This window comes from Trachurus trachurus, assembly GCF_905171665.1.
Source record: "Trachurus trachurus genome assembly, chromosome: 18".
NCBI lineage: Eukaryota > Metazoa > Chordata > Actinopteri > Carangiformes > Carangidae > Trachurus > Trachurus trachurus.
In genome coordinates, this window is record NC_139909.1 from 28,569,840 (window position 1) to 28,582,155 (window position 12,316).

Sequence of the window (12,316 nt, forward strand, 5' to 3'; positions counted from 1 at the left end):
AAATGCACATCTCTCCTGCAGACTCTGCATATCTTACTGTAGGTGCCAGTCTCCACGTGGATCAAGGCTAACAAAGTCAGAAGCTGTGAAGCGAGGCAACTCGATCCCACTCGGTCGGCAGCGCCAGAGATACTTGGCTGTCACAGCTCCTCACCACTAACTGCTAGCTTGTGCTTTCCATTTTAGCAGAGGGCTTTAGGTTGTCGGTTATCTTTCTGTTTTTCCGTCCTATTGAGCATTTCAGTTGTTCTTTCCACTTGAGTAGCAAAAACGCTGTGACGGAGGCAAGAGATCGCAACTCCATTAAAAAAGTTGATCTGCCTTCTGCTGCCCAAACTGTCGACTCATCTGTTGCCCTACTTGGGCCTTTTTTTCCCAGTGGTTAGTGCAGTTGCTCTGTGAGGACTCAAATATGTTGATTACAAACATTTACACTATATAAAGGCATAAAAAACACACAAAGATACACAAACACAGACATAATCACTTTAAGTGCATGTGTGGCCTGTGTAAGCCATTCCTCAGGCTGATCCTGAGGGTGAGATCAATCATGGCGCTGCACACACTGGGCAGCAGCACACTGCCAGCCTGTGGACCAGCAGGCCTTTTCCCACATGGGCCATTAACCCAGAAATTCTCCTCCAAAATAAAAGCCTGAGTTGGGTTTTCTCACGTCCTGGTAAGACTTGTGTAAATTTCCCCTCCGTGTTCCCTCTATCGGGAACACAAGCAGCAACATTCCTACACAGAGCCAACATGTGGTTACAAGCTCGTCTGTGGCAATACGTCGGGGTCAGGACCGCCACCGGTGCCACAGACAACACAAACCGGTTCTGGCGAGGTGCTGACTCACTTTTCATTTCTGTGATGTCATGTCAGCAATCCAGCTAGGCAGGTAAACACTCATTCAAGAACAAAATAGGATTTAGAAAGCCTTTAAGCCTGATGTGTTCCAGTTAGCTATGAGGACCTACTTAATCTTTGCTGCTCTTACACACACACACACACACACCACGTCGAACATTTTCTATCTCTATAGAAACATTGGTACTTATGCTGTTCCAACATTTTACCTGCTAACTAACTTCAGTCATGTTGAGGGTTCCATCAGGGGGGAAGGTAAAAACAAATACAAGGTAGCATTTCTGACTACATATGGTTTTGTATGTATGAAGTCTATTTGGTTTCTCTACTCTAAATGTAAATATAAGGGTTTCTAATAATAGTTTACCTTTGGTCCCGTGATCTGTGTTAGAGAGGAAAAACAGTGTAATTACGAACACTGCTCGGCATCCATGTTTGATCCATTACCTTTACTGGTCTATACCTCTCTATTATTTATACTGTAGTTGTATATGTAATTACCAGAAGGCCTTTTAGAGAGTAATGAAAATGGCTAATTTATGACATTTCAAGAGATAGCAAAATTCAAAATATGGCAACAAAAAAAGCCAACACTTCAAAAAAAAAGAACTCTTCAACTATTTTCATTGGAGAAGCTTATTCAGCACTCTAATAAATCCTCTGCTGTGTGTATAAGTGCACACGACGCGCTAAGCAGTAATGCTAATAATAAATCTCTCCCACCTCCTCCCTACGATGCTGAGGCCCAGACCCTGGCCAGGCTTCTTATGCAGCTCCACAGTGAACGAGTCCCACAGGTCTTCCTCCTTGTACTGGGCCTCATCCCTGTAGACAGCCAGCCGGACCCTCTGCGGCGTCTGCCTCAGCACATTAATGGCTTCATCATGAGTGGCTGCACGCAGGTCAATGCCATTCACCTGTGACAAGAGAAACACTTAGGCATCGGTGTGCACCAGTAGTTCCAGGCTGTTGCCGCTGAAAGCTACTGGCTTTAAAGTTTGTTTGAAAATTCATAAATATAAAAATTGCTTGAGCACATTTCCATTTTGGGACACTCGGCAAAGTAGCAAATCCTTGTTCTTCTATTTCTCATATTAAGTCAAAGCAACAGAGGACTAGGAAATGTGCTAACGGCCTATTTTCCTATCACCGCTGAGGTCAAATTTCCTCTATAGAAACCCAAACTGCTGACATATCTGGACGCTGGTTTGTAATATTTAAACCACAGGGCGATGTTAGAACACTTGAGTTTAACTACAGGGAGGCAGCAGCCTTCCCACAAAACTCTGAGAAGCTCAGCTCCTCGGTTCAAGGACCCATGTCCAGCTTCTTTTTCTTTTTCCTTTTTTGTAAGAAACCACATTAAACGAGGGAAATACCTCATTAGCTTTCTCCATGGACATGCAAAGGATTTTTCCCATAGTAGCTAATGGCCGGGAAACCACTCTTTTCACTTTTCCTCTCTGACCTTATTTTCTAAACACAACAGTTTGGCTCTGGGACAGAAATGAATAGTAGAGGGTGATTAAGCCTTATGAGTACGTGTGTGTGTGTGGGGGGGGTATGGGTGTGTGCATATACGTGGGCCTTTCAGTTCAGGTCTGATTGAGCTACCCTAACGATCCTCCTGAGCTCCACCCCTGCCCTCCCTCTGTGACAAAGCACCAGGTCAACTAAAGGGCAAATCCAAGTTGAGCCGAGATACTTAACTTGTCAATCCTCATAATACAAACAGGATTCATATGAGAGGTAACTTCCTGACTTTCAATTCATAATCGCTTCATCCTTCAGTATATTGACTCTGCAACAGCCAACAGCCAGTAGATTCTTCTTGTTGCCAAATACTGATATCACTTGCACTTGAGATATCCATCAGCTCATTTATCACACTTTTTTTTCATAGAATCCAGCTCCTTGATCCTTGACTGAACTTTAAAACCCAAGCTTTCATGTTGAAACTCCTCCGGCTGCCACAACTCACTTATTGAACCATGTAATGCCTCGTTTTTTTTTTTATCTGGGTCATATGTGCTGCTTATTATACTTCGCCGCACCTCTAGGATTTGGTCTCCTGCCCAAAGCCTGCCATCTTTGGAGGCTGCCCCTTCCTCATAAACTTCATGGATAATGATGGCCCCCTGGAGAGAAAGAGATGGAGAAGAGCAAGTAAATATGAGGAAGAGAGAGACAGTCAAGTGTAACCGCTTGCTTAGAGGAATGACAGGCTGTACAATTTCTAAGCTGGAGAAAGAGTGTATAATTTTAAAGGCAATATGTGTGTGTGTGTGTGTGTGTGTGTGTGAATTTCTTTTGCATTTGACAGCAGCAGCAGCAGACGTTATTTTGGATTCTCAGCGTGCATGTTGCTGACTTCCAGGGTGTTTTCTCTAGCGTTCCAGTGTGAGTGTCATTTGGGGTTCAGAGGTTACATTCCAGGGCTGGATATTGTCTGCTGTGGCCGAGGCCAGACAAAGAGCTGCTCCCCCAAGCCTCACTGAGCAGACAGAATAGATGGGCTGAGGAAAGGATGGCAGGAGGAGGAGGAGGAGGAGGACGGCTGTGACAACATCATTTCCTACATTCCTGAGCAGCCACGGCTATTTCAAACCTGAGTTATCCCAAAGTGGGTGGCATGGTGGGAGGGACTGACAAAGTACAGTCACGTAACTTCTAAACACTCAGATATTTACAATGTGTTTTTAAAGAACTGTGGATACCACATGTATTATCAGCATGTGTGTTGTTCTCGACTCGGTGTCTGGTGCTTATCTATTAATAACAGCTTTTCTCCACAGGATCAAAGTGTATCTTTTTAATAGAGGGATACGGCCTCATTAGCAGATTTGTTTTGGTATTGTTTTGTCTGGTACCAGCAGGGTGTCGCAGCCTCCCACGATGCTGAGGCCCAGGCCTGTGCGGCCCTTGGAGATGTCAATGGTGGTCTCACAGCCGGGGATGATGGGACAGGTCGCTGGGTCACAGGCCAGGGTGGAAGGGGTGGAGGAGCGACTCAGGCCTGAAATAGAGGAAACACAAGTGTAGAGACACAATGTGAGAAATGTGCCATCAGTTGAGTTTAAACCGGGATAGTTTTTGGATATAGTAGTAGTAGTCTGGATAAAAAATAAAATCAGTCTTTGTTCATAAAAAGTGAGGCGAGCAAATCTTGTAAGTGTCAGTAACTCACTTGTGACTGCTTCGGCCTCTGCTGGGCTCAGCATAGTGGTGGCGGCGCTGGGCATGCTGGGTAGGCTGGCGAGGACTCCGTCTGAGTAACCCCCGTCTAGGCAGGTTGACTGGGGAGAGGAGGAGGAGGAGGAGGTCTCATTTGTAGAGAAGGTTAGCTTCACTGGACCTTTGGCTTTTCTCAGTAGAGAATTGACCTACAACACAGCACAGTCACTATCAGACTTTATACTGCGGCTGCTGCTGTTGTTTTATTGACTATACCACCAACAATAAGTGACCTTTATGACACTAAAAAAACATATTGAAAACAAATACAAATGTTTAAAGATTGTAAAAGATAATGATACCTTTTCCACAGTGTACCCCAGCACTGATTCTCCATTCACAGTTAAGAGTTTGTCCCCTGGTTGCATGCAGCCCTCCTGCTCGGGTCAGATCACATTTTTTGATTAGCAAACTAAAATTAACTAAGTAATTCACAGGAATTCACTCATCTTTGTTACAGCATACTTTGCCTGTGTGTCCTTTCGCTTCAGATATGCTCTGAATTTCAACCCCACCCTCAGTGTTTCCCTCGACAAAGGTGATGCCAAGACCTCCGTCCTCCTGTCGGAGGAAAAAAGAACAGCATTAGTGCAAAACAGGTGCTAAATAACAGAGCTGTAGCAGCCACTGAAAACAGGCATTAGTCATCACTATTATCTCCAGAAAGATAATTAGCCTGATCTTTTGTTCCTGGAGAGGATTTGGTGGGATTGTGTGCGTCATGTCAATGAGCTGCCCAGATGCTGCTGCGTCGACGCTGTCATCCTGTCGTTTAATACACCATATGGATGCTCCCAGACAGGGGTCCCATCCAGATGCTATAGCTTTTCCAGCAGCGTTCCCATTTCCCCCCCTCCTTTTCTGTCAGTCTTGTTTTGTGTCACACACTCTTATTTCTCTATATTTCATCCATTCACCTGGATCACAAATAGCATCTCTTCCCAATTACCTCCTGAGATGTCTAGCCATGCAGATATTTCAATTTTTATTTGGTGAGATTTTGAGACATCCCTCCGGCGAAACCTCTCCTGCCACTCAAACGCGAGTGTGATTTCACTGGTTGTGCTAGAAAGTCTCGAAGAATGACATTTAAAAAAATTCCAATAATAACCACATGGGGTGAAATCTGTTCCTTTTCTTATACGTCTCCCGTTCACTGATTGTTCTGTTTATTCCCCCTTTTATTTGACAGTGTTCTGTTGGCAGCTCGTCAGACTTGACTGCTCCCGTGTGTTCCCTCTCTGTGTTTCCTCCATACCCCACTGACTTTTTTTTGTGAACATCTCCTTCATTATGGCACCGTCTCCAAGTATTTGACTCCATTATTGTCTTTAGTTTGTCATTTTAAAGGGACATCGTCATTTCAAAGTTGTCTTTGGTGTGTGTGTGGAGGGGTCCAGTGTATCTCACCTTCAGCTTTACGATATGATGGGCATATTTTGAAGCATCGGCATCTCCATTAGCAGCGGCTGTTTCAAGCTGGAAGGAAACATAAGGTAGTTGGTACAGTAATGTGTGTGTGTGTGTGTGTGTGTGTGTGGGTGGGTGTACAATACTATGAATGTCTACACTACTGTTTGTGGTTTTTGGGTGTCTTGGGAGTTACATGCAGGCACAAGAAGTTGAGACCACACAAAGTGACTTTTGGGAGAAAACATGCGTGAAAACAATTCAGGAGCCTGACCCAGGAAACAAGCAGAGATGGTAGAGTTTAAATGCTAATAATAGTCATTGTGCGAGCGTCATAGTTTGCATGCAGCTGCAGCTTGGGTTTATAACATCCCCATTAGATGGTCTGTTTGAGCACTTGTCTGCGATGAGTGCGTTAACGTGTGTGGCCACGGACGAGTCGTACCTCGGTGTGGGGCTCCACTGTGTCTCCCTCGTGTTCTCTCACAGGTCCCACAGCCATCTGGTTCAGCGCCTCTGTGCTCCTGTTTTTAAAGAGTCATAATTCACGTAAATCGTCACTCTCTCTGCTTCGTGACAGCGCGCTCCGTGATTTACGCACACTGAGTCCAGCGTCTTTTTTTCCCCAGGGGGTCAGGGAAGGGATGTGAGTTAAGTGGGAGGTTAAGGAGGGACACTACAGGTGAATAGGGTAAAAGTTTGTAACTAACAGATATCACCATTAAACGTCCCAAGTTTATCACTTACATTACAGTAAGACAAATATTTTTTGTATCACAAGTTTTGTCAAATTTTATGTTTAAATATGCAAAAAGGAAATTATCTAATGAAATATGTGCTTATTTGCATACATTTCCAGAACCGAAATCTGAACAGTGGATAAAGCTACTTTCAAAATTCTTGTTTTATTTTGTTGACATATTAGAGTCAGAAGTTTTTACAGAGGGGGTTTTGGATATTTTTTTTATCACTCTGTAAATGAGAAAATACTGTCACCAACCCTAAAAAAAACATAAATCAAATTTCACCATGTTTTTAGGAATAACATGATGTATAAATCAGGCTTTGAATGATATATCAACAATCCCCTCTGTAAAAACCTTCAGAATATAGACAGGAATAAAACTGGAAGGTTTGGTGTCTGTACAGTAAGTGCTGCTGAAGTGGAGATTTCGGGCTCAGAGTGTGAGGAATAACTCATTTTGAGAAAACGAAGAAAAATAGCCCAAATCTCAAAACTGATCAGTGCATGAAAAAATAGTGTTTTGCCTGTAGTGTCTGGTAGTGTAATCTAGTTAAGACTGTGTGGGAGAGGGTCACGGGGCGAACGTGTCTCAGTCTGAGCTGATATGTCAGCTAAAATGTTACATATTAACTGTGTACAGTATGAAGTATACGCTATTCTATCTAGTACACCACATTTTGTGATGTGTTCACCGTTCAAAAATCCTCTCCTGTTGTTTCTATGTGCATTGCATTGTGGGATAATAGTATCCATAAACAATGCACTGAAAAATCTAAGGTTGTTAAGTTTCCAGATTGACTTTATTTTATCACTTTTCCACTTGTCATGCTGCAAATTGGGTGAAACACTGTAACAAAGTGAAGTGTCACCTTCACTGATCTATATGATGCTTTAAAAACACTAAATTACTTACAAAGCTGCACTGAATTCATTATTTCAAGCTTATAAATCCTCTCCTTCTTTCACAGAGGCTGCTCCTCACTCCTGAATATTTATTGAATTGCTTCACCTTCAGCTACACCCTTCAGTTGAATTACAATAGCTCCCTCTATTGGATTTTAAATGGCATTACAACAGACTTGTAATGGTTTTTATCAGCTGCAGCATTAGTGAAACGTAGTGGCTGTTGCCATGGAAATGTATTCATAAATGCTTTGGTAGAAAGTGTTCTGAAGTGTTTTTTATACCTGATGAAGATGATTTTGACTTTGGATGGAGAGCTCTTGATGATGGAGGATGCATTCTGATGACTGTGGCCATAAAGGACTTGCCCATTGATCTAATAAAATTAAAGAAAACAAAAAAGCTCAGTCACCTCCACCTTTTCACAAAGCGTAAACATGAAACATATTATAATAACACATTAAAATACAGAGATAGCAAAAGGAAAAGAAGAGAAAAACACTGACAAAATGACTAATCACTTCAGAAATGATTAATACACAGCTCACCTCCAGCAGCTCATCCCCCACCACCATGCGCCCATCCCTGCCGGCCGCCCCGCTGGGGTCTATCCCCACCACGAACACACTCATGCGAGAGCGGTCCCTGTTCCCCGCCAGGCTGAGGCCCAGGCCCGTCTTGCCTTTCTCCAGCTCAATCATGTGTAGGACACCTGGGAGGCTGCCATAGCGCTGGATTATGTTCTCTGAAAGAGGCAGATGAAGTCGTGGCAGACAGATGTAAGCTGACAATATGCGGCTGAATAGCGCCAGGTTTATCTTGATCCTGAGGTCCCATATCAATTCATGTCAGGTTGGCTTCTAAAAGGGGCAGGTGCAAAGATTCACGGTCACAAAAAGGAAATTGTAAAAAGCGTTAAACGTTAGACTGCCGCTTTTATTTCCCCCTGAGTCTCACCCTTCTATTTTTTTCCCCTTGTCTCTATTGTTCTCACTCACGTCCCTTCTCTTTCTCTCTCTCCACCTTCTGTCTCTGGTGTGTTAGATAGCTGTTCAGACCAATGGGCTCCTGTTGTTCTGGGCTCCCTGCCACTGTTGAACCATCAGTCCTGTACTAATCTCCACAACTCACCTCCCTGGGCCCAACCTCATCAATCTTATCCCCGCAGGATGGGCTCTGTCTCTCCCTAACACACACACACAGATATAGTCCCAGGTGTTTGAAGGCTGGAAGTCTGTCCTTTTTGCTGGTTGCCTGAGTTGAATGTGACCTGTTCTCCTTGAATGAGAGCGTTCACCCTACAGCCGACATTACAGCGTCTGCAGGATGCTAAGAGCTTAATTGGGACATTGAGTCCTTCAGGTTTTTTGCTGAGATACAACCACCTCAATGAATCTGTGCACTTTTATTGCAGGCTGGTTGGATTTATGAGCAGGCAAGACAAACATGTAACTTGGGGGACCTCTAGTGGCTGTTATGTGACAATGCATGTGTGTCTGTCTAACTATTGAGGTGAAATCCAAGAGTATATACTCAAAAACAGCTCACACTCTCATGTTTGAATTGAATATTTAGATATTTGAAACAATAGCTGGTTAGGTTATGATTAACCAGTGCTAATTTAAATGTACCAAAGGCAGTCATAAATAACAAGTGCCAATTTGTATTGCCATTAAAACTATATTTGTTGCTACAACCTTGGAGATAGAGAAAGTGAACTCACTCCAGCTGTATCCAAACTCGTCCTCCACCTCCTCCTCGTTCTCCTCCTCTGCCTCAGCAGGTCTGCCAGGAATCTCTGTCAGCGTGTCTGTATCAGTCTCTCCCACATGAGGCACCACTGGCAGGGGGAGGACAGTGCTGGTGGGAGATGCCTTTGCCGCTTCACGCTTCACCGGCTGTCACGCCGCAGATGGAGTTGGAAAATAGTTTATTAGTGAAAAGCACAGTGAAGACACCGGATTTCACTCGGCAATTAAGTTTGAATCAACTTGATGTGAGGTTTAAAGGGATAGGAAGGCACATGAGAGCTGTTGATGTAATCAACAGAGGCCATATGCTTGGTTTACATTAACAGCTTCATCACTCTTAGCAGACGAGGTTAGTCTCGGGTTGAGAAATCATTTAGTTATGTAATGTAGTTCCATACTGAGGCTAAAATCAGAAGTAGGCTAATCAACCTGTTTTTAGCTACAACCTTAAATGATGCTAAAATTACACTGATGGTGTACAACATGCTACAGAGTGTTTATTTATAATCAAAATATTCACACATCAGACTTGCATTGCAATACAGACTTACCTGAAAACCAAAGGTAACATAATCACAGGTTTGATTATTATGATGTTTAAAAATACAAAGCATGTGTGTAACTAAAGCCAGATATCTAACATTTGCTTTATTCCACCATGAAACTGAGATCTGAGTATTGATTTAACTAATTTCCTTGAAGAAAGTGAGAAAACACAAAACATGTTCTGATTTCACAAAAATGGACAAAGGATTCAAACAGAGGAGATGTTAGGACATATACGAGTGTATGCATGTACAGCATGTTAGATATCCAATGCATGACCTGTGTCATGTTATATCAACACGTCTGTACAGGCATACACAGAAAAGGGAAAAAGTGGGAAGAACAACACAGAGACCCACAAACCTTAAACGGGGTAGGAGTGAAAGGGTTAGTTGGGGAGAGGCGGAGGAAAAGTCTACTGTGACTGTCACCCTCCTACAGAGAAGAGACAAAGGGCAACAACTTTAGAAGACAACACATATACAGACATGACAGACATATAGCCTACTGTTGCTTTCCCACAACGCACTTTGAGTTCATAGAGAAAAATGTCGAGCACAACGACTCTTGATCTGAAACGCTGTCATATTTCAAACCTGGTGTTTATTGCGGTGAGCAACACTACCCGCTAGCTGACTGTGAAAGAACAACAAATACACAACGCCGATACAGGCTTGTCAGTGCAGGGTCACTGGAAATACCAACCTTGTCCTTGTTGTTGTCCCTCTTCACAGCTGCAGCTCTCTCCTCGCCGGAGTCCGTTATCGATGACTGTTGTGCACAAGACGACATGAAGGTAAATCACCGTACGCTCTGGATCAGATTGTCACAATGAGAAACTTCTAATTCATTTGTGTCACGTCGGAAGCGGAAGCAAATTCATAATGTTCACTTCAATGTCACCACATAGTGAAAGATGCTGTATCATTCTGCCGCACACTGCAAAACAGTAATCCTATAAATATTAATAAGTTCATACAAAGTCGTAACTCCTCGGAGTGACTAAAACAAGTCCCATGCAGCATATGCTCCATGATGAAAACCCATCTGTTTAGAAATGTTACTAGCAAAGAAAATTCACATTTCTTAAATTCTTGAGAAAAAAAAAACCTTTGCTTGATTCTTTTAGCGAACTTGAAGCTTGGCAACAGCAGACTAAGAAGTTAAGCACACACACACACACACACACACACACACACACACACACACACACACACACACACTGGACCATGCCAGAACATTGATGTGTCGAGTGAAAAAGCTTGCCCAGCACCACATGCCTATCCAAGCTTGACCATTACTCCCCATTGATCGAGCTTAAAAGGTTTCGCCAGGAATTCTGGCATTCTGAAAAAAGGACACTGTAGTTTACACTCCTTCACATAATAGCAGCATTTGTGCTGGCTGCCTACTGTCTCATCAAGTTGTCGTCTTTACATTAGCAGTGAGACACTTAGGGCGATGTTTCAGGGGTAGTTAGGGAAGAAATTGTTGCCTCCACAACAGGAGACAGAAGGAAAATAAAATGCACTTATAGTAAAAGCCTCTACTGTGATTTTACTGGTCTTTGTTTGGTGCAACATAGAGATACAGGAAAGCAGCCAAAGAGAAAGCTTTAGCTTCAGAAACACATATACATGCAAGCATACACATACTGTAAACAGCAGCAGAAACAGCCCAGAAGGTTTAGAATAATAATTTTCCTTTCAGAAAGCAGAGGCAAAATAAGGTTTCTGTTGGAAACAATTTAGACCCATTTTAGTGGGACTGATGGGTATTTTTCATAATCAATATGTTCTGACATGGTTAAAAACCTACCATGCAGACTGAAAATAAATTATTTGTAATATTTGCACTAAGGCTTTCCACACACACAAATACATTTTCAGTCTGACTCGTCGAGAAGCTCATCGTTAAAACAATTTACACAAGTCAATGCAGAGCAGGTCAAGTGAAAGACACACCCACACACAAGCAGGCAGACACGGACAAGGGGTAGTAGCTTTCTAACCTGAGGGAGGGCAGGTGCTAAGTAGGTTTGATTAGTGCAGCAAAGGCTCGACCCGCGGTGGCTACTTAGCTGCGGAAAGGGCAGGGGGGGCTTCGGAAAGCAACACACAGGATCAACAAGCTGACAACATGACGAATATTTAATGCGACGGCGGCACCTCTCTGACAAAATTGAATCGGAGGCCATCGAGGAGAGAAGATAAAATTGGGAAGTGTATATGGAGGACAAAAGCACCTCAGGTTTTATTTAAATGAGGAACCATTAATGCAAGCGTTTCCTTCAGGACAGCAGTTTCTTCTATATAGAAAATAAAATCATAGTAAAGCTCTTCCCCTGAAATAGTTTAACAAAATGTTTCAAATATTCCTCCAGGCTACCTGGAGATTATTCACTGCTTACAACAGAAGGATTTAAAACTTAAAGGGAAATAGCAAGGATATGCTTTTATACTCTCTAGGTGGCCCCCAGTGGCTGCATTTAAAAATGGCATTACTGACCTGCTCAAAGCACTTAGGCTAGATGTATCATCCAATCAAAAAGATATTTTTCAGACTCTTCAGTCTATTTCATAGGATGATGACTGATGGATTTCAGAGGTGCTGCAACTCAATGGTGGGCTTAATAGTAAATGCTAAAGATGTCATACTCAGTAGCAATACAATTTCAATAAGCATTATGGTTAAATTAACAGCTAGACAATTGCATATCAGCTACACACCTTTATCACAGTGGCTGTTGAAAATACATGCATTGCCAGTAACAAAATTGGTTTTACCACTTGCTGACCTTTTTTGATTAAAAAGAAAATCACTGAAGGTCAGGTCTCTGCTAACATAAAAAAAATACAGAACG

The 12,316-nt window shown here is 42.8% G+C and overlaps 1 protein-coding gene across 2 annotated transcripts in view; it reads right to left on the reverse strand.

Moving 5' to 3' along the window:
• Positions 1 to 12,316, reverse strand: part of mpdz (multiple PDZ domain crumbs cell polarity complex component) — a 47,812-nt gene that overhangs the window by 4,622 nt on the left and 30,874 nt on the right. Inside the window, exons 28-39 of one of the 2 annotated variants that reach the window (XM_083993301.1) lie at positions 10,159 to 10,224; positions 8,880 to 9,054; positions 7,705 to 7,901; positions 7,441 to 7,532; positions 5,954 to 6,032; positions 5,509 to 5,577; positions 4,564 to 4,659; positions 4,401 to 4,475; positions 4,052 to 4,160; positions 3,735 to 3,880; positions 2,919 to 3,002; positions 1,588 to 1,781 (exon numbers count right to left, since the gene is read on the reverse strand). In XM_083993301.1, coding sequence (XP_083849427.1) covers positions 1,588 to 1,781; positions 2,919 to 3,002; positions 3,735 to 3,880; positions 4,052 to 4,160; positions 4,401 to 4,475; positions 4,564 to 4,659; positions 5,509 to 5,577; positions 5,954 to 6,032; positions 7,441 to 7,532; positions 7,705 to 7,901; positions 8,880 to 9,054; positions 10,159 to 10,224 — 1,382 coding nt within the window. Of the gene's footprint in view, positions 1 to 1,587; positions 1,782 to 2,918; positions 3,003 to 3,734; positions 3,881 to 4,051; positions 4,248 to 4,400; positions 4,476 to 4,563; positions 4,660 to 5,508; positions 5,578 to 5,953; positions 6,033 to 7,440; positions 7,533 to 7,704; positions 7,902 to 8,879; positions 9,055 to 10,158; positions 10,225 to 12,316 lie in introns of both variants that reach the window. The other variant, XM_083993300.1, reaches the window with a different exon arrangement.